Below are 22,964 nucleotides of genomic sequence, written 5' to 3'. Positions count from 1 at the left end.
GATAGAGGCAAGGAGATAAGGCCTCACGGCCAGACGATAGTTAAACACCGTTCCTGCAGGAAAGGGGGAAAAATCAAAAGGCGCAGAATTAGGAAAACAGAATGAGAAAAAACCGCGATGTAATCTCAGAATTAAATTTAAAATTCTCAGAAAAGCAATGCTAAAATACACAGGGCCTGGGGCCCCATCTTTCTAAGGGGCACCAAATTTTTGATAAATTTATGCATAGCATTGAAGAATCATGTGAAGAAAAAATCAATGATTTATTAATTGTAAAAAAATATATATATATATATTGGTAACTTTAAAAGTATTTCTCTTATTTAGATGGTTCTATATGAGTAAAAAAGCTTTATTTCTTGAATTTCATGCAAAGCTTAGTATAGTTACTAGTGCTTTTTTTTCCCCTCCATAAATTGACTTATGAAGCTTAGACCTTAAAAAAAGGGAATTATTTGGTGAATGACCAATTTTTTTATTGAACATTTGGGTGGGAGGGAAGGGGGGATGGAGCAATATAAATTTCACTGTTTCATTGAGCTGTAAAATTATTAAATTACAAGATGAATATGAAAAAGCAGTGGTGATTCTAGGCATGGGTAAACAGTGCGACTATGCACTGAGCCCCGCGACGCTATGAACAAGGGCTAGTAACAATACTGCGGAAACTTTAAACAAAATTTTGCGTTGACTTAAATAAATAAAATAGAGAGCGGGTCTCCAAATTACTATGGTCCTTGGGCCTTACTTTTTGTTAGCCGGGCTCTGAAAATACAATAAAAATATCTAATTTTATGCATTAATGACCACACAACTTTTATGGTACTACTCCACAAAAAGATAAGTATACGAGTAGATAAAAACATCTGGCGACCAGAATTGAACCGGCCCACCTTTTTCAGCAATTTATACTAAGAATGAAGTTTGATTCTAGACGTCTAGAGAGATTAATTACGTTAAATATCATTCTAAGGTACACACTAGTAGTGGCCAGTGCTTCAGTAGTGGCCACTTCAAGGTTTACATTTGGAAAAATAGGATTCAGGTCGCCCGGTGGATTCAAAAGTGCATTAAACGTGCAGGAGGTATTACCTCCTGCACGTTTGAATCCATTGGGAAACCAGTAATCCTATTTTTTCAAATATAAACCTTGAAGTGGCTACTACTGAAGCACTGGCCACTACTGGGGTGTGTACCTTAGAATGATACTTAACATAATTGGATTCAAAAGTGCATTAAACGTGCAGGAGATATTATTCCTGCACGTTTAAATCCATTGGGAAACCAGGAATCCTATTTTTTCAAATATAAGCCATGGAGTGGCCACTACTGAGGCACTTTGAAGCACTGGCCACAATGGCGCACACAAGGGAGGGTCCATGGGTCCGGACCCCTACCATAGGTCTTTCTTTTTCTCCCGATTGATTACGAGAATATGTCTTTTGGACGTAGAGAAAAATTCCAACAAAAGTAACAATAATTGCAGTTCTAATAAGTGACAAAAGTAAAATCTTCATGTTAAATTTTTTTTTTTAATATTGTGCACTTTTTCAATAACGAATTGCCTATACGAAGCAGAATGGTGATTATAAATGAATACAATGTAATAACCATGTTTTTAGTTTTGTAATTACAGATTAAAATGAGATTCTATGAAATTGAATCCATTTTTTAATTATGAAAAAAATAAAAGCGTAAATTATTTTGCTCTCTGGCTATTTATTTAAGTATGTTTCATTGAATAATGCTAAATATTTATTCCATAGTTTATTTTTGTACTGCTTTTCTTTCTCGGGAATCAATAAAGTCAAGTAAATATGTTTGACGGCGCGCATGATATGAGAATAAGGCTTTCGCCCTTGGACCCTTCCCTTGGAAAATTCCTGTGTGCGCCACTGGAGGGGGGGGGGGGGGCAAAAGCGCATTGCGCATGCGCTTTTGCCTTAGACATACATTCAACCACCTCAATATGGCGGACAAATGATGATTGCGTTTGTGTGTCTTTCACATTGAATGAAGTACACTATTGGATTTAAACACAATTTTTCTTGGATTAATTATCCGAAATTACAAGTAAGTACAGCTTTTGATCACTTTGTAGCTTTTAGGGCTTTCAAACATAGTTAAATGGTTAAAAGTGCATTATTGCTTTTCAGTTACCGTTACTTTCTTTTAGTTTCCGTTAACCGTTACGATCGTGAAATTTTCATCATTCAAAACGCTACTAAAAATATCTGTCATTATTTTCTTGAGTACTCGATAAGCAGCTTTTATTAATCTCCAAAAAAAAAAAAAAAAAAAAAAAGAAGCTATAAGATATCAATAATCAACAAGTGAGAATCTTGCAAAATGATTCTTGTGCTACGTAGATTATAACAGAAAGCTAGCGAAAAAAAAATCTCTCTCAGTCTAGCTTCTTTTTTTTTTTCTTTTTTGGCTTTTTCATTCAAGTGTTAGAATCATTTCCTGTTAGCGGTTAATGTCTGGATAGCGTTATAAATTTCTTTTGGTTTTTTAACTATCGAAAAACTTCGTGTGCATTTTATTTTGTTACTCTTGATTAACGTTTATGAAACGATTTTGTTTTTCCGTAACTGTAATATCCCTAAATATTTTTGGCTCTTCATGTAAATAATCCATAAGTACAGCTACGCTTCATTTTCGGAATGCGTCAAGGTTTTAGTAAATGTATAATTTCTCACATTATTTAAATAATTACTCGTCTTTAAATTATACGATTTGTGACAGATCTTTGATACCAAGTAAAGGGGTAGATATTTATTGTTTTATTAATTCTTAACATTACTTTTTGTAAAAAAAAAAAAAAAAAACTCGTCAGAACTTTGAATTTTTCACATGTTTTTAACGGCCCCAGAGTTATTATTAATATTACTTATTTTATGAATTTATAAGAAAACGATAAATATTTCGCTGGTTCGCAAAGTTTTTCATTTGCTTTTACCGCGCCCGTGAGTCAAAAGAGGTTGAGAAACACTGAGTTAGAGCAATGAGCACTTCTTAACTATGTTGAAAACTCTGAAATATGATCAAATGCTGTAATTACATGTTTTAATCATTTCCAGTATCGAGTTCAATGTGAAAAATGTCCAAAACGGAGAATATCATAAATCAAAACAAAACTAAAAAAAAAAAAAAACACAACTGTATTCAAAAACGCACACAGTACGGGGAGGGGGAGGAGGATCTATAGTAAGGGTGCCATTTCTCTCTCCAAAGGTTCCTTTTTTTTCACTCCGGCTGTCTATTTTTTAAAAGGTGCCTGTTTTCCACTCTATTTAGAGGCGCGATTTCGGCTCCGTATTGCGTGCCGCTGGTGAACAAGCGTTTCTCTCCTGAAAGGTGCCGAATGCATCCTGTAGTTTTAACAGTGTGTAATGACTCTTTTTGCCATGCACAGTTGAAAAGCTAATATTGCGTCGATTAACACAACTTTTACGATTTTTGTTGTGTGGGTATTTCCAGTATTGTAGTGCTAAATGTTTTCTTACCGGAACACAAGACTAAAGGATTTTTTTAAATCAAACTGTAGTCACTCACTATATTGTTCACTCGTTTATTTTTTCTCATGCATTAATTAATTTATTTGTTTATTATTTCAGTATTTATTCATTCATTCGTTGATTTATTCATTCATTTGTTGAAAAAGGTTTCTAATAATCAAATTGAAAATATAGTTCGTTACAATCTGTTTTTATTACTATTTTCTCTTTGAAACATACATAGAGCAAAGTGAAACATACCACTTATTTTTTCGAAGGTACAAATTTACAGCGAAAAAGGAAAAGTGATACTTCAAAGCATGTTTTATTACAAAATACATTGCTCTTTCTTTATTTGTTGTAAATTGAAAAGCAACTTTCCGAATTTTTTAAAAATGATAAGTCATCTAAACTATTTCACCTATGTCCCACATTCCACTAAAGCTTGACCACGAAGAGAAGGCGTATGACCTTGAAGCGAAACATCATTTGTATCATTTGTAATAGGTAGAATCTGCCAGAAAGCACCAAATAGTAAGAGACATGGTCTCGCCAATCCTATCTATTCCAAAATAATATCAAACAACCTATTACAAATGATACAAATGATGTTTTTGCTTCAAGGTCATCCGCTTTCTTTTCGTGGTCAAGCTATACTATAACCAATGTTTAATTTAAAAAGTCACTAGAAAGAACCGGAAAAGAAAAACGCAATTGCCAACAGGGCCGATGAGAGGCCATGTCAGCTGAGTCGAATACTAGGGGTCCGGCCCTTGTGGGACCTGCAGGCTCGGAATCGGAGTTGTATAAATTTTATAATTTTTGGTGGGGTGGAGGGGATCTCGTGATCAAAGTGACGAGAGACCCACCGGCGAGAGGTCTCGGCTGCCAGGATTGTGAATGACAAAAAAGTCACTTCATTTTTCAAGTTATCCTTTATTGCAGCGGTTCCCAACTGCTGGTTCGCGAACCCCTGGGGGTTCGCGAAAAAAAAATTGCAGTAGCGGATTTTTAACTTGCCTGTTTTTGATGAAGTTTTATGTTCAAGCGGTTTCAAACAAATTTTGCTCTTATTTTATTCATTTGTCTCTCGCACATTCGATACTCTTATCATGAAAACGTTACTTTATGAAAACATTACATGGGGCATATGCGAGCGTCTCAAATATTTTGATGTTTAGTTTCTTTGCCATTTGAGTTCGACGAAGAGCGATCGCTCTTCTCTTGTGTGTCTTGTGTGTGAGTGAAAAATGCATAAAAGTGAGATCACGCTGTTGTTTGTTGCTATAATCTTCATATACATCGACTAAAAGTTACTTCGAGCTTTATTGTCGAAAAAGATAAAGAATGGCTAGCAATCCAAAAATTTCACGGGAAGTACGAAAAATTAATTACTTTAGAAAATTTTCGTGGGTGAAAGTTAGGCAGTGACGCGCAGTAAAAAAAAAAAAAATCAACCGAATTTAACCATGCAACTTAATTTGCGCTATATAAATAAGTAATTTATTAAATTTGTGTAGAAAATTTCTCTTGTAGTAAATGAGCTTAAAAATATTTACTTTGTTAAAAATTACCTTTTGTGTAAAAATTAGAGTTAATACGTATATTGAAAAATAAATGCTTCTATTATTTTTCAATATACGCATTTTACTCCGCACTTATAGTATAATTACAAGAAAATTCTTCAGCAATTAAACGATTAATGTGCGCAGTATATCCGTATCAAACAGCTAGGCTCGTAGTCCTATTCAAGAAGACTTAAACCTCGAGATCTTTCTCATATTATTGGAAGAAAAAAGCTCATTTAGGTAATCTGAAACAGTTCCCTGAAAGGAATTTTAAAGATCACTCTTTAATTGACTTCTGATTTAGTGATAGAGATAAACGTACCCTTGTGTCAAAAAAATTTCAGCCAAACTCTTTGGACCCTCTTTGTTCCACAAATATCCCATTTTCAAAATTTTATTGAAGCAAAGTTGATTTTTTTGGTGAATTTGTTTTGCATTCATTTTTTAGCTATCATTTTAGTTCGTAGTAATATTTGCATTTCTATGTTTTGCAATTATGTTTTCCTTGTTATAAAATATGGAGCAGTGTCAAACTAAAAAAAATCTCCCAATTTTTATTTTCTATGTGTGTGTGTGTGTGCGCGCGCGGTTTTTTTTTTTTTTTGCTTGTTACTTATTACCTAATACCCAAGGGGTTAGCCAAGTTCTTTCGGAGTTCGCAAGGGGTTAGCAAGAGGAAAAAGTTTGGGAACCGCTGCTTTATTGGGAAGTAAATGAGCCGTTAAAAACAAAAGTAGTGTGCCAATTTATTATTTGTATTTACACCATCAGAAATTAGTTTTAATCTCATTTTCCTCAATGCGAAAGTGCGAGTGCAAGTTCAACCATTTGCCGATAGACAGCAATCGTGAAACGTAATAGCAGTGTTTTGTACAAAAATGGCTACTAAACCATTCAATGACTCAAAATCTTATTTTATTGACCTAACCATTTTTGCACTCAACGGCTCGATTTTCGTAATTATTTTTTAAGTCTAAAACTAGAATTTGAGACACAGAATTAGCAGGGAGAAATAGTTAGGCAAATACGTAATAATTTTAAAAAACATTTTGGAGCACATTTCTTAATGAGTATATATTCTTTACTAGTGAAAAAATATTATTAGTCAACAAAAATGAACTTTTTGTCTGCATTCTGATTTTAAATAGTCTTCCTACTAATTTTGGGTCGAGAAAAATAATCATGGTAGTGGTTATTTTTATTTATTTTTTTTTATTAGTTCTTGTTTTCAAGATATATAAAAGCCTACTGGAGAAAGACACAGCAACTACACATTGATTTAAAAGTAATGTTAAAAAGGAAAAAAAAAAATCCTCCGCAATAAATGTTATTAAATAGGTCCTGTTTTATCAAACAATGGTTATTTTTCGGAAAGCAGTGGTTGCTTTTGGCTTATTACTGTAAACGCTTCATTTACGATTGCTTTTTGTGCGTCAAAGAAGGACCATCTCTTGTAATAGTTCAACAGCATTTGGTGAACATTAACTCAGCCCAATGACCCTAATATCTGCGTTCCATTGCAAAGATATCTTTTTGAAACCTTTCCTCATGCTCACAGCTTTAGTTTTTAAACAAAATATCCTGGAAAAAGTGAACAAAATAGAGTTTCAGAAACACATCATTCATCAATGGTCACAGTACTTCCGTAGGAAAAGTTTTTAGTTCTCGTCTTCTCTGCTGCTTAGAAATACTAGTAAAACACCCTTATAGGCTTCTTGATTGTTTTTATCTCCCCTCGCATTTTTTTTTTTTTTTTTTTTCAAAAACAGTGATTTTCACTATTGCGCGTATTTGAAGGGCCGTTAAAAGTTCTCTCCTTAACCTTAGCTTCAATACATCTTGGAAATTTCCCTCTAAGGTATTGGAAAATTGTCTTAGTTTACAGCTTTGACAAAGTTCTTCACTATTTCCAGCAGAGCGAGCATAGGTGGAGGAAGAAATGAGTGGATCTAGATCTACTAGAGGCTGATTTAGGGCATTTCTCTTTCCAGAAGTTCAATTTCTTGAAGTCCATTTCGGTTTTCATGCAGTGAGATTTTCTATCTCAACCTGGGGTCGAAGTTTAGAAGACAGTCAATCCCATTGGGGGTGTTTCTATCTGCCAGGAAAAAACAGCATTAGTAAGAATTCACTATCCTAGTTGGCTCTGTACCTTGAAAACTAGAGCTAATCTCTACTTTGTATGGTGATTTTCGTGTTTAGCGAGGCAAATTACTTCGGAGATAGCTATTTTTGAGCCGGATGCATTTTTGGACGACAAAATTCTTGTATCTCAATATGGTACATTGACCTATGTCAGGGATGCCCATCCCTCCCAAGTTCAATGGCGCAAATTCCCCCCCCCCCCAAAGTTTTTCTCAACCCTCTTTTTCTTTTTATTTTTAGCTCTCTTTTTTATTTTTATTCTTAAAAATGTTTTTTATTAATATATTTTAAAAAAATAGTTTTTGTTTGTTTGTTTTTAAAAAAATATTTTTATTTATTTATTTATTTTTACTTATTATTAATATTTTATTAGAAAAGTTCTGTGCTACACCAATAACACACGCCAACTAAATAAATAAATGAAATAAAATATAAACAGAATAAAATACAATAAAAATAATTTGACTTAAAAATAAACCGATAAATAAATTTAAATAAATAAATTTAAAACAAAATTTAAATCCCCCCTCAAAAAAATTTTTGATGGCGCATCTTGCGCCATAACCCCCCCCCCCCCCTGCGAGCACCCCTGACCTCTGTTAAATATCACTTGCATCTCACCCATAATGGAAATGAATACTCTGGTGGTCGATTTGTGAGAGGTAGGACGGGGTAATAAACGGTAAAACGTGTAGGTAAAACGTGTATTATTCTCAATAGCAAAATCAAAAGAACTAAGTTAGATTGGTGACTGTAGGAAGTATTGTGCTTCGTTGAATTGATTGTTTCGGGAGACTACTGAAGAAGAAAAGACGCATTCCGTCTGATATACAGGTTGTTTATAAAGTCTTGAAAAGATAAAGAAAATTCAATTTTAAAAAATCTACTTAAGATTTAAACCTCTTTTTTAATTTTGATCCTTATCTCATTTTTTTTTTCTTTTTCACAACGTTAACTCCAAAGCTGCGGAGCAGGGCTGCGGAGTCGGAGTCGGACGAATTTTCGAGTAAAGGAGTCGGAGTCTGGAGTTGAAGGTTTAAAGTTCCAAGAGTCGTAATTGGTTATTTTCCTTCCAAGTCCAACTCTGCTAGAGCCTGCGGAGTCGGAATCAGAGTCGAAGTCAGACAGATTTCGGGGTAAAGGAGTCGAAGGTTCTAAGATTTCCGAAGTCGGAACCTGTCATTTTCCCTCTGACTCCTCAACCCTGCTACTGAGTCGGGAGTCGAAGGTTTTAAAATTCCAAGATCGGAGTCTGTCATTTTCCCTCCGACTCCGCAACCCTGGTTTATAACACTTTTCGTAATTCTGAGAAGATTCAGACGATTTTCAACTTCGAACCAGGCACTAGCGCATACAGAATCTGTATTTATATAAACTCTCATAATATGCGTTAAATACCAAAGCTTCTGGGGGAGGGGGAGTGACTCTCTAACCTTCCTTCTCGACACCCTTGAGAGTTTTTTCCTTCATGGACGCCATTTTTAGTTTCCGATGTTAACCCCACCTATGTCTTTAGCTAATATTGCCTAATAGGGTAAAAAACGTTTTTGAGATAAACATCAAAATAAAAAAGAAATATGTATGAACATTATTATTATTATTTTTTTTTTTTTTGTGTGTAACATTTTCTTTATTAATGCAGAATTTTATATACAAACACGCTGTATTTTAATATTTCTTTTCGCATTTGACATTTTCCGACGGAAGAAAAATATTTACAAAATAGTTTTTTAACTTAAAGCTTTTCCTTTTATCAAACTGTTTTGGGGATCGCTTATGCTCTCATGTATTTTAAAACCCCCTTTTAAAGCAAGGGTGCTACCAGAGGGGATACTCGTGGGGGTTCAATCTCCCAGAATCTTTAGTTTGAAGCAACCATGTGCAATATTTTTTAAATGGCATCAGGAGCAGGGCCTGATTACTGAATAGGCCAACTAGGCCTTGGCCTAAGGCCCCCCGCTCTTTAGGGGCCCCCAAATGGCTAAAACTGCTTTATCTAACGAAAAAACGGTAATGTTTGATTACAAGGGCCCCTGAAAAAGGGTTTGGCCTAGGGCCCCTCGACGTCTTAATCGGGCCCAGATCAGGAGATTATGAGGCAAAGGAAAATAGCAAAGTGAAATGGTGAAACATTTTCACAGTTTGCAACTACTTAAATCTAGCAATGGGGCTCCCTTACTACGTTAGGGAGAGGGTTTTTCCTCGGATTTTTTTCAAAATTGAAGCCAACATTTAATACGATCTTCAACGATGTTGCTACGGGGCAGGGGGAAGCAGAGGACCCTCCTCCGAGAAATTTTTGAGTTTTAGCTTTAAATACGTAGTTTTCAACGATTTGTAGATATAGGGAGTCCGAAAAATCCTTGACACATTTTAAAAATTCATAAAAAAAGCAACATTTCGTCGTATCAATATGCGGTTCATAATCAAGAATTTTTTATGACATCGTGAAAAAAAAGAAGAAAAAATTTGGCAAGACTGTATTGTCACAGCCAGAATTTGTTTTTTTTTTTACCGTGATGATACAGCCGTTAATGTAAATTACTTATAATTACTTTATTTTATTTATTTATTTTCTTACGATGTCTTAAAAAAAAACTCTTGAACATGTGAAGTATTATAGGCGCAAACCGTACATTGATACCACAGTTTGTTGCTTTTGGGGTCCATGGATGGATCGACAGATGTAGCAAAGCAAATTCTGCCGTGTGCAGGTAAAGGGCAGTAACTGCAATTTTTTTCATTTTTCATTTTTTTGCATTTCTGTCATCTATTGTACGTTATCTTTATTGTACAAGCTCGCCTATTTGGTTTCTGCTGAAAAAAAAGGCGCGAAAAAGACGTCTAATTCCAACATTTTCCTATTGATAGTATTAAATCCAAAACGCGTTTCTTCAAATATCTCGAAAACTCATTTCTGCAGATACTGCCGTTTACCTGCATACGGCAGAATAGTCTAAGGTACTTTATTGCAATTTTTGCCAAAAATTTTTAGCAACAGCTGTAACTACTAATACCTTCTCTGTCCCACCGTAAAAAAAATTATTGTATTATAAGATGACCTATAGTGAGAAGAAAAAAGCGTCGTCCTGTTCAGCGCTAATTTTCATAACTGCAGACTTAAAAAACTGTGTAAAAGCCCTAGAAAATTTCCAAATGCACGAAAAAGTACATCTACCTTCATTACTAAATTATACATTAAGAATTTGCTTCTTTGAAATGAGCAACGTTGTATTGCTTTGTACAATCTCTTCGATAAATAGTTCAAAATGTGTACTACAAATAAGTTTTTAAAGAATTTTTTGAACATTATCTAAAAAAAAAATATTTTTGATATGTTTTTGCTATTGTATTTATTTATAAATCTTTACGTAATAAAAATCGGAAACTATTTATGAATGAGAAATTACATGTTGAAGTTGAATAAATTTTGATCGTCTACAACGAAAGGAAAAATAATAGAAATTGTTTGAATATTATAACTAAGTTAATTTCACTGAATTTTACATTTCAGATTCATTATTCTGATTTTGAAAAAGCTTTTAATTAGTCGTTTCAAGGCATTTGTACCCAACCTTCAATGTCGTTTTTCCATTTTTCTTTCTTCTTTTTTTTTTTTTTTTACAAACGCGATGTTATTACAATTTTACATCAGTTTTCCAACGTACTAATAATTTCTTCCTATAAAAAAACAGGCAGATAATGCGTTGTGGCAGTTATAAACGAAAATATAAAACAGTTTTAATGCTCCCCTGTAAGTTTGCTAATTTTGACATTGGAGGTCAAGAGCCTTCACCATCGATGTGAAACCACGAAACTCGAAATATTTCATTAAATTGGCCCATTAGTCATCCCACTTACTCTTTTCCGGTCACTGATTATGCATCGATGACAAAAACCTCAAGTTTAATGTCTTTTCCTTATAAACAGAATCTTGAAAACAAGGTAAGAGCAAAATAATTGCCTTCCTTTGAACGATGAACAAACAATTCTCTGGTGCCTCTCGACACGCACACGGTGCAGGAACAAATCTTGCATTACAATTGTAAACAGAACCTAAATGTTGGAAGGAAATGAGATAGGCCATTTTAAAATTTAATCACACGCATTGTTGCACTCACGACATTCCTGAAGTGGAGACTCATTGAGAAATACAATGAACTTTAAACTTTTTTTTAAAAGCTTTGCGGGTGAACAATCCGGGTACCGAACTTAAATTTTTGAGAGGGCGGAAATTCTCAATTTGCATAATGATGAAATACGGGTATGCACCCATAAATAGAGGAATGTAGGGTAAAGTGAAATAGCGGGACAAGGTGAAATGGTGAAATATTTACTCCTCTTTCAGCGGGACCAATCTGGTAATATTTTAACTATGTAGTAACACGTTTCGTCTATTCCATTCAAGGAAAAGCTACCTCTGAAAATCAAAGAATATAATAACAAAAGCAATTTTCAAAAATTGATTTTCATTTTGTTATATTTTGTTATAAGTCAAATATTATTTTTGTTATTATTAAATGATAAAGTTCTTGTTAACGTTTTAAATATTAATTGAGATTTACTAATATTTGGTGCAGTGTTTATTTATTCCTGAGGGGGGAGGGGCGGAGCAAAGTGAAATTTCTCAAAGTTTTATTCCTTCATTTAATAATTCCCTTATTTATTAATTCATGCATTTATTTTCTTATTCATTCACTATTTCGTTCCCTCATTTTTTTTTTTTTTTTTTAGTATATTAATTAATTTTTTTGTATACTTTTTCATTTTCATTTTATTTATTTATTCATTCTTTTATTTACTTATTTATTTGATTAAAAACATCTTTGTTAACCAAATAAAAAATATTTCATTTGAAAAAAAAATCATTTTTCACTTTGCTGAATGAAAAAAAAGGGGAAAATTTCTGTCCTTTTTCTGAGATACAAAGTTATACTGCCAGAAATAAAAGTAATGTTTCAGTGCAAGTATTATGAAAAAGTATATTGTTCTTTCTTTATGAACCGTAAATTTCGAAACAAAGTTCCGATTTGTTCATATTGAAAAAAAAGGGGGGGGGGGGATCTTAACCATTTCACTTTGCCCCACATTCCCCTACATTAATGAAATTGATATTCTGGCAATTAAAAATTGCAATATTACAGCTATGACCTCAAATTTGCCGATTCGACAGACAAAATTTGTCAAATTAGGAAAAAATTTTGGGAGATCAGAGTGACCTCCCAAAAAATTCTTTACTTATTCACTATTTACTTATTCATTATGTTAAAACGATTGAACTCTCGTACATAATACTGCATTAATCCGCATACTGTTCAAATTTGTGAAATACCTTTTTAAAAAAATGTATTATTTTTTTCGCTAATAAGATTTTTTCACCCTCTGGAACTCGTTATAACGGTATTTTATTGAATACTTTTTTTTTTAATTGAAATGAATCTTAATAAAAAGAATGTTTCATGAAAAAAATGTTTCAATAAAGCACTTTTTATGGATTTTTTTTTTCTTTTTAACTTTTTCAAGTTGAATTTTGTAAAAAAAGAAAAGGTTTTCATTTTGGAAAAATCATTTTGGCACAAGGGGGAATGAATTGAAAGCTGGATTTTCATTCATTCATTTATTTATTTTAAATTCAAATTTCAGGCTAGTTTATTGATTTAAAAAGTTAGAAAGTGCTGTTTTTACGAATGAAATTTTGTAAAAAGACTAACACTTAGGCTTGAAATTTTTGTGGAGAGGCCGCTTTTAACATTTAGAATTGTGTCAAGGGAACGCATAACTGGCCCATTTTGTTACTGATCGACATATGACATTGAAAATTTAGAATACTACACATTGGTCAAATTTGGCAAGTCTCATCTTATACAAATGCTGCATGCTTAGGTGAGAAAGGGAAAAGTACTGAAACTACTGAAACGATTTTTATAGAAAGGTAATGACTAGCTCTAGATTTAGCTTTGGGGGGGGGGGGGGGGAGAGAAGCAGAAGAATGGCATTCCGTAGTTTAAAAGGGCAATCCAACTAAAATATGTGTTCGCTATCCAATGATGTTTTTATTTTGAGCTTAATTGAAAAAAACATGATTCTAAAGTAATTTATTATCTAAATATTTAAAAGGAAAAGGAACAATTTAATCAAATTTACTGTTTTAAGAAACTAACATGCATTAAGAACGCGTCGCAATAACTTTTCATTAGAACTAGATGAATTTCAGTATTTATTCACTCATCTATTTATTCTTATTTGTTTATTAATTGACTATTGCGTTTTCGTCAATGATACAGGAAAAAATGCACAGACGGAAGAAAAAAGAAAGAGAAGAAAAACAATCAAATTTGTTGAGGTAGTGCTTGTGTAAATAAACAGAAATGTCTGTTCGATATTAAAATAGGGAGAAATTTCGTCATCCAACTGATTTTTACAAAACATATTTTTCTGCATTTTTACTCCAAATATATTTTTATAATATGTATTACTATTTAAAATTTATCTTCTGAAGTGACTTGGTCAAGAACAGATTGTGACATAAGAGTGGCAGTAAATAATGCTCGTCAGTCATTTTTATTGAAAACAGATTATTTGTACAAGTAGTACAAATTAATAATTTCAACTCACGAGAAAAAAAATTTTTAAATAACGCACGTGAGCAAAAAATAAATCTAAATGCTTGAAGAAGTGTTCGAACGAAGTGTATTTTTTAAGCTGTATGAATTTATGAGTTTCTATAAAATTGAACTAAGCATAAATTTTGACAAAACGTTTCTTTCACTTTGAATATTTAAAGTAAGAAGCTAGTTTTAACTATAATACTTCAAATAGAAACCGCCTCGATTCGCATTTAGAGGAAAAAATGTTGACAGCATCTCTCGCGAAGAGCGGGAATCAAGATGGGTATCCCATGATCCCATCCCGTCTTCCACGGATGACTTGAGAAGAGGAGGAACGGAGCAAGTAGTTTGGCGCGATTGGCGAGAGTCGTCGCAATGGTAACCCTAGTGGGAGAGCAGTAGCTCAACGAGTGCCATGAATGTTTGCTCAGGAAGATAAATGTTTGTTGTCGATTTGTACGGGCTCCGCGCGGAATGCACGCAAACTCGCGCCAAATAAAAGACGATCTCCCGCGAAGATAGTGACAGTTGCGATCCAGACTCCTTGGAGAGCAGGCGCTCTCCTCACTTTTCGGGTAGCAGACATTTGTGGAGTGCAATCAAAATGATATGTAAAATACTAGCCTGCATTTTATTTCAAATTTTCTTGGTGCATTGTTCAACTGACGTATTAGTCACAAGAACATGTGAGCCTATTACCATCGAGCAATGCAAAAATATAGGATATAACGTTACCGGAATGCCCAACTTTGTGGGACATGACATGCAGAGAGATGCCGAATTCCAGATAAAGACTTTTTCACCGCTCCTGAAGTATGGCTGTTCATCTCGCCTGGGTTTTTTTCTGTGCTCTGTTTATGCGCCAATGTGCACTGAAAAGGTCCCCCAGCCTATAGGACCCTGCAGGCCCCTATGCGAAGCTGTCCAAGGACTATGCGAACCCGTGCTTCAAGAGTTTGGATTCCCATGGCCATCAGCGTTGAACTGTAGCCAGTTTCCGCCAGAGAATAATCTGAAGCATATGTGTATGGACGGACCAGAGCATGAAGAGAAGAAAACTAATCCATTCCGTGAAAGAAGTCGCCCCCGAACTATCACCCATAGAGTAAGAGTATTGGGTCCAGGAGTTGGTTTCGTCACCCACAATGGCCATTTCGATGTTCCCAACAGTCGAGAGATTAGCCGGCAGCAATGCAAGCATCTGCGTCAACACGAACATTACATCTATGTAAACAAGACCGGACGATGTGCCCCTGCCTGTGACGCCGATATTTTATATTCGAAGGAAAACAAGGATTTTGCTGCAGTTTGGTTGGCCTTCTGGTCCTTCTTTTGCTTCCTGTCATGCCTATTTACAATTATAGGCTTCTTCACTAACAGTGCGCAGTTCAGATATCCCGAAAAGGCCATCGCTATGTTAGGCTGGTGCAGCTTCCTCTTCAGTGTTTCTTTTTCCATCCCCTTAATAGGAGGACGGAATGATACCTCCTGTTATTCCGACAGTCACTACAAAGAGCCTCTCCTCGTTCAACGCGGACTCGATAACATCAACTGTAATATAGGTTTCACTCTTCTCTACTTCTTCCACATGGCGAGCAACTTGTGGTGGGTCATCCTGTCACTGACCTGGTTTCTGACAGCTGGATTGAGATGGACCATCGAGAAAGTGGAGAGCTACGGAACATACTATCATCTCATCGCTTGGAGCTTACCTGCACTCAAAACCATCGCAATTTTAGTGTTACGTGGTGTCGATGCCGACGAACTCACTGGAATGTGCTATGTTGGAAACCAAGATCCTGAGCTCTTGCTGCAGTTTGTGCTCGTTCCCTCAATCGTCTACTGGATCCTGGGTATCATTTTCCTCTTCGCGGGCCTGATTACCGTTTACAAGAATAATGTGTTGAGATCCAAGCTGTCTCTGACCGACGAGAGACATGAACTGCTAATGGTGCGTACCGGAATCTTTACTGTCTTGTACGCTGTGCCTGCCACTTGTATCATTGCTGCAACTGTTTATGAATACAGTTGCCGAGAGCAATGGTTAGCTAATGATTCAGAATTGCGACCGAATGTGGAAATTTTTATCCTGAAGATTTTCATGTCTCTTATCGTTGGCTTTACTACCAGTGTGTGGCTGTGGTCTTCTCGCGCTCCGCATTTAATACGGAGCAATCTCTCTACATTTTGTGTGCGACGCAAAGATTTACCAACATGTGGCTCGGAAAATCGCATTATGCTTCTCAACGAGCATCAAAACCAAAAAATGACAATTGTATGAGAAAAAGAATTAACGGTTTCACTAATAACTTTGAGTGATTTCTCAATGATTCATCCTTAATTTATTTGCTTTAGTTTTTTGTGATTCTCATTTCCTTGGCTATTTGAACTATTGACATTGCTACTATATGTTTCACTATTGACATTTCTACTATACATTTGAACTATTTACATACCCTATCACTTGAATCTTTGTTGTGGTCTGCAAAGCTGTATTATAGAGCTTATTGTATATAAATTTGTACTTTTTATACATTATATTGGCAACTTAGTTTAGTAGTATTAGCTCTCTTTCCCCCTCTCTTACTACAAATTTCAGACATTTCTTTCAGATCCTGAGGAAAATAATCATTAATTCTTTATAGTTCTTTCATGATTTTGAGAAAAGTAGGAAATTTAGATTAAGCACTGAAATCATAAGGTTTATTCCAATAGAAAAATCGAAGTTAAAAAACACGAGTCTTAGTAACTGATGATTTAAAAAAACATTTAATATTTTCAGGAGGCATTCATATTATCCTTTGAATTTATAGGAAAAATTATTACAGCTGATGGTTGAGAAGGTCAAATGCGTATTTTTATTTATTTGTGTATTAAATAATATTCTGCCATAGGCAGAAAAGTGGCCGTATCGGCAGAAATGAGTTTCGAGATATTTGAATATCAACAAAAGGGAAATATTGGAATAAGATTTTTTTTCTTTTTTTTTTTTCCAACGAAAACTAAATAAGCAAGCTCGTACAATAAAGCTAACGCACAATAAATGACAAAAATGCAAAAACATGAAAAATGAAAAATTTGCAGTTGGTCCACGGCAGCATTTGCCCATTAATTTTTCATTTTTTTCCAATGCAAAATTTTTAAATATTTATTTCAGTCACTGAATCGATTTTATAAGCAGCCGTGTGCACAAAACATGTGGAAAAGTATGAAATGCTTCATTAGCCTAGCAGCGTAATTCAAATGTGGTCATTCGAAAAAGAAAAAAAAACACTTTAATGAAGAATTATTAAAAGTTCTAAAGTTCTGTTATTTATAAAGAGTGACTACTGAATCATAAGTGAATAAAGTTACTAAGAAAATTGAGTTTAGTTGCTGAAAATATTACTTTCAAAGTGATAGTCAAATTTTTCTGTAAAGCATTTTTAGCATTACAGTCGACAAATTGAGGTAACGAAATAAATGTTTCTATGCATACGTGTACTACGTTCATCGATTTCTCTTTTTTTTTTTCTTTTTTTGTGGCAAAATGGCTTACTTTTATTATTTTTATGAAACTAGAAAAAATATGCACGTTTATATTTTCAAATTTGCACATTTTCGTGTAATTAAAGAAACCTTTCATCTCCTTTTCTTAAATTCAAAAGTCATCTTAACGCCTAAAATATGGTTATTTATTTGTTCAATTTCAATTTCCATTTGTCCCTCATTATCGTCGTCATTACTATTATTTTATAAAATTACTTCATCATCATAAACGTTACCTTTAAAAGTATAAAAACAATGCATAAAAACAAACCCATCAATTCATGTTCACAAAAGTACCGTAATAGCTTTTATGACACATAGAAGAAAGATGCAGAAAGGTGTAGATGTATTAAAAAAGTAGTAGATAAATTAAAATTAAAAAGTTTTTTTTTTTTTTTTTTGAAAAATAGATACAGTATGTTGTGAGATGAAGAAAACATTCGGTGGAAGTAGCGAAGATTTTTTTTTTTCTTCAAAGGAGATCTGAAAAGCAATCAGTAGCAGCTTTTAAAAATTCGGAATAATCCGGATGAGAAAATTGTGGGGAAGAAAAAGAAAGGAAATAAGAAGGGTGAGAGCAATATCTTCTTCTTCTTCTAGGGCATACGCAATGTACAGGGAAAGGAGGGTCCTTGAACGAATTGCTTTCAGGATCTTCAACAATTGAATGAACTAAAAAGACTCTCTTTCATGGAAAAGGGGCTGAGAATTTAAACTTATTGGTGAAAAAAAAAGAAAAAACCTTTTGAAATATATTTAAAGGGTTAAAAAATAAATAAATGAATATAAGAGACATAAAAAAATTATATTTTGATTTTTTTTTTTTTTTTGTGCAACTTAAACAAAATAAATTTATTAATAATCTTTCACAATTTCAGTAAATCTTAGACATTATAGATCTGTCAAAAGGAGCTGGTAAAAAGTGCATTTAAAGATTTTTTTGTTTCAGTTTAGGAAGGGGGGACATTTGAAGCATTATTAGAAAGTTTTAGCAATACTTGAAGTTTGAAAATAGTTAAAATATAAATAACCACAGTAGCTTCTTCAAGACCACTAACACATTTTTATCTTCAATTGAAAAAAAAAAAAAAAAAGAAAATATTTGAAAATATCGCTGCGAAAAATTATGACTGGGCAATTCTACGGGTTACTGTCTGACATTCACAAAGCAAAATAATAAGTACATTTAAAACATACAACGCAAAAAATATATATTTTGAATAATCTTCTCCTCTGGCTTATTGTTTGTATTTTTTTAGCTGAATCAGAGTTGGTAGTTTTGCCTACAAAAGCGTATTTTTCCGGGACAATGGAAAAAAACCTTGCCAAAAAGGGGAAAAAAAAAAAAAACACGGCACAAATGGGGAAAAAAATAACAAACCAATTACAAATAAAGTTGCTTTTATTATTAATAAAACTAAATTATAAATTTTTGAAAAAATGTAGTTATGTTAATACTAATGATTTTAAATCTTCTGCTACGACGTATTGCAACATAGTAAAAAAGTTTACAAGTTCACTTGCATTGATACTTTAAAATTTTTAAGAAATTATATTTTTCAGATTAGTAAATTTATTTAAAATTTGATTTTTTTTCTTTCTAGTTCCATTTTGATTATTTAGCTATTTGATTTTGGCATAATGTATCTAATAATATTGAAAAATATTATGACCTTTCTTCTTCTTCTTCTTTTTTTTTTTAATGATTTTAAAAACAAAAATTTTCGAACTGCTTAGCTCTTAAGAAAATTAAATGATGCACTTATTTTAAACAAACAAACAAATAATACCACATTAAGTTTTATCAAAGCTTATTAAATGTTTTCATTAACTTGCTAAAGTAAAGATGACAGCAGAAACTCTATTTTTGCCAGGTGGTAAAAAACCAGTTTTTTTCATAAATTTTCCCACTCATGGAAAAAACATGCCAAGCCTGGCTTTAATTGTCTGGTCATGAATTAGGTTGGAAAATGGAATTCTGTTTTGAATTAGTCAGATAGTGAATTTGGTTCTTTTCTGTATTAGCTAATGCTTGAAACAATGCTTGAAACAATGTCAATGACCAAATTATAACAAAGATTATGACATTATGAGAAAAAAGAAATCACTATATTCCCAGTGATGATTACAGTAAGTGGCAAACAAAACCCTCTCAAATTGCTTCTGACATCATTCTTGCAGAATCCTGTGCTAAATGAGCCCCCTAAATCCGAATATGACCATTGTTTTCCCTTTTCACTTACCCTTAAAGATAGGGCTCCCCCTTCCATTTTTTCTTTCAGTTTTTGTCGCTAGTCATTTTTAGGGATGACAATTTTGCTCGCAAAAAGGTATTTCTGCCAAGACAGTAAAAAAAAAAAAACCATGGCATAAATTAAAAAAACGGCAAGAACCCAATTAAATCAAGTTGCATTGAATTTTGTTAATTAAAGAATAGTAATGATATAAATAATACACTGTGTAAATAAATATTTCAATTACCAATTTTATTATTAAATATACAGGGCAATTCCACGGGTAACTGACTGACATTCACAGAGCAAAACGATAAGTATTTTGAAACATAAACCACAAAATATTGACTAATAAAAGAAATTTTATGGTATAATTGAATTTCCAAAACACATATTGGGTGATTTTAGAAAAAATGTTAAAAGCTTGGTAACTGACTGACATGAATGCAACCTATGTGAAAAGTAATACTGATTCAATAAGAGATTTTTCTGAAAGTAAAAGGAATTTTTATTAAATTCAAATCAGGATCAAAGAACAATGAATAAACTTTCGGCCTATGGCATTTGATTTGGAAAATATTTCTACAATAAAGAATTACAGTAAGTAGGACTGCTTGGTAACTGACTGACATTTCTGAAATTTTTTAACTATACTAATGCAAATGTTTAAAATTAAGAAGCAAAACAAACTAAAAAGTTAACATAAAATTCAAGCAATGAAAATACAGTTGTTAAATTTGATACAGTGGACTCCGGTTAACTGAATCAGTGAAAAATTGAATCAACCGATTTAATGAATCAAAGTTCCGAAATCAGAATAAAATTCAGCTTTATTGAACTAGCCGCTTTATTAAATCAGTCGCTTTATGGAATCAAAACTGTTTAGAAACAAATGGGATTCATATACTCGGCGACCAGTGTATTACTAAAACAAAGATTTGCAGTATTTACGACAAATTGGTAATTCACTGACAGATTGGCAACTGACTGATATTACAAACATGCAACACAAAATATCTATTAAAAAAATTAAAAAAAAATTCTCTAGTTTATTGATTTCTTCAAACTGAATCGAATGGTGTAATTGAATTTTTAAAATGCATTTTAAATGATTTAAAAAAAAAATGTGAAAAGCATGGTAACTGACTGACATGAATGCAACCTGCAGAAAAAAATTAATACAGATTCAATGAAATATTCTCCTTTGAAAGCAAAAGGAATTGTTCCTAAATTTCTATTGGGATCAAAGAAAAATGAATAACCTTTCGGCATACGGCATTTGATTTCTAAATTATTACGAAAATAACAAAATTAGAGTAATTAGAATAGCTTCGTGAGCTAACTGACTGACATTTGTAAATGTATTATTTATCCTAACATAAACAATTCAGAAGTACGAAGTAAACATACAAATAAGTGTACACAAAAGCAGAGCTTTCTTTGCTTTTAGGGCTAGATCAGGGGACCCTCTGCCTATGAGGACCCCCAAAATAGTAGACCATATAGAAAATTACTACAAAATATAGTTTTCATATGCTAATTATGACGTTTAAAAGCAAGGGCGATACAAAACGTATATAAAGATTTATTTTTTAACATAAAAATAACAATTTTGTGCTACCTAGTATTTTGTTCAAGTAGTTTACATTCTCAGTGTACCCTAGCTGTAGTATATGAAATGACAAAAACTGTAGGCGATTGCAACTCTGCAGCACTTCCTTCGATAGTATTTTTTGTAGCATCTATAGATGTGTTTGACCGAATGTCTAACAGCCTTAAAACTTGTAAATAAAACTCTACGCAAAAGAAAAACTATTAAAATAAGACTTTTTTTTCTACCGATAACCTCTTTTCCCTCATATTTTTTTTAATTGCTAGAGGATTTGAAAATCTTTTCTTTTTCTTCAATGTATAAAATTAGATCACAGTAAAATTACATTGCTATAAAAAGTATACTATTTCTATTTCCTCTACATCATCTTCGCCCCTCATATGATTGAACAAGTCCTTTTATCAACAATTTCACTTTAGCCTTTCCCCTGTTACCATCTATCACTCTTGCTACAAAATATTGTAGATCACAAGAAACTCCACAGAAATGTTCTTTACTAGCAGTCACTTCCCATATTTCTGAATTTTATTCCTCCTTATGAAAGTTGTGATATTGTAAATTTGTCATTTGGCGGTACTGACGGAAAAATACTTTCCTCTTTTGTTTTGAATTGATGTATTTTTCCAATATTAGGCAATTATTTTTGAAATTTAGGCTCAAGCATTACTATATTATGTAAGAATGAATAATGAATAAAATCAATAAAATATGTTATCATTCTTAAAAATTAAGAGAGTTGGGTTGTTTGATACCACTTAAAGGGCTAAAAATAAAATAATTCTGTTTTCATGAGTATTAAGTTTAATACATTGCAGCCATTTTAAATTTAAACAGAATGTCAGTCAGTTACCGTATCAAGTGCACTGTAAAAAAAATCCGGAAACGTTTCTGAGTATATCGTGCAGCTGTGGTTCATGAAAGTTTCAAAAACGTTTCTGAGTATTTCGGAATTATCTTTCTGTAATGTCCAGAAACGTGTCTGAGTATTTCGGAATCCTCTTTCAATGTTTCTGAGTATTTTGGAATACTCTTTCTGTAATTTTCAGAAACGTTTCTGAGTATTTCGGAATCCTCTTTCCGTAATTTCCAGAAATGTTTCTGAGTATTCTGTGCAGCTGTGGTTCATGAAAGTTTCGAAAACGTTTCCGAGTATTTCGGAATTCTCCAAACAATTTTCAAAAACGTTTCCGAGAATTTCGGAATCCTTTTTCCGTGATTTTTTCTAAAATATAATTCTTTATTATACTATTGCATACCATATCAGTTTCAATTCTTTCATATCTAGGAGCAATAATACAAGCAATTTTGGAATCATTCGTGGATTTTCTTTCTTTTTTTTTTTTTTTTTTTGAATTTCTAATGACAAATAGCATGGTTAACAGCATAACATATGCACAGTTATAAATTTTTGAAAAATTATGAAATAATCTAGTAGTTTCATTCCTAATCACAAATTCGTCGGGGAATTGGGGGGGGGGGTACCTTCTGAAAAGTGGGGATTGTTTGTTAAACAATCTTAAACTTCAGTTTTTCTCTCAATATTTTCAAGACAAAACCATCAACATATTGTATTTTTAATGCAGAACTTAAAAACATATCTTGTATCAAACTTGATAGCTTTTATTTTCGGATAAAATTTGACAGAACTTACCTTCCCTTCGCGTCAAGTCTATTTCTCTGACGAACAAAGTGTACCGAAAAGTACAACAGAGAAATTGGTGAATTTAAATATGACACCAAGTCCTCCTGTTGGAACCATTCGGGTTGAT

At 33.1% G+C, this 22,964-nt stretch overlaps 1 protein-coding gene across 1 annotated transcript; it reads left to right on the top strand.

Moving 5' to 3' along the window:
* The first annotated feature begins 14,296 nt into the window (after nt 1–14,296).
* On the top strand, nt 14,297–16,345 carry LOC129218572 (frizzled-4-like). Its single transcript, XM_054852882.1, has one exon. The coding sequence runs from the start codon at nt 14,426–14,428 to the stop codon at nt 16,100–16,102; it is 1,677 nt and encodes a 558-aa protein (XP_054708857.1). The 5' UTR covers nt 14,297–14,425; the 3' UTR covers nt 16,103–16,345.
* Nucleotides 16,346–22,964: the final 6,619 nt, after the last annotated feature.

This window comes from Uloborus diversus, chromosome 3, assembly GCF_026930045.1.
Source record: "Uloborus diversus isolate 005 chromosome 3, Udiv.v.3.1, whole genome shotgun sequence".
Lineage (NCBI taxonomy): Eukaryota > Metazoa > Arthropoda > Arachnida > Araneae > Uloboridae > Uloborus > Uloborus diversus.
This window is presented reverse-complemented; position numbering and strand designations above follow the sequence as displayed.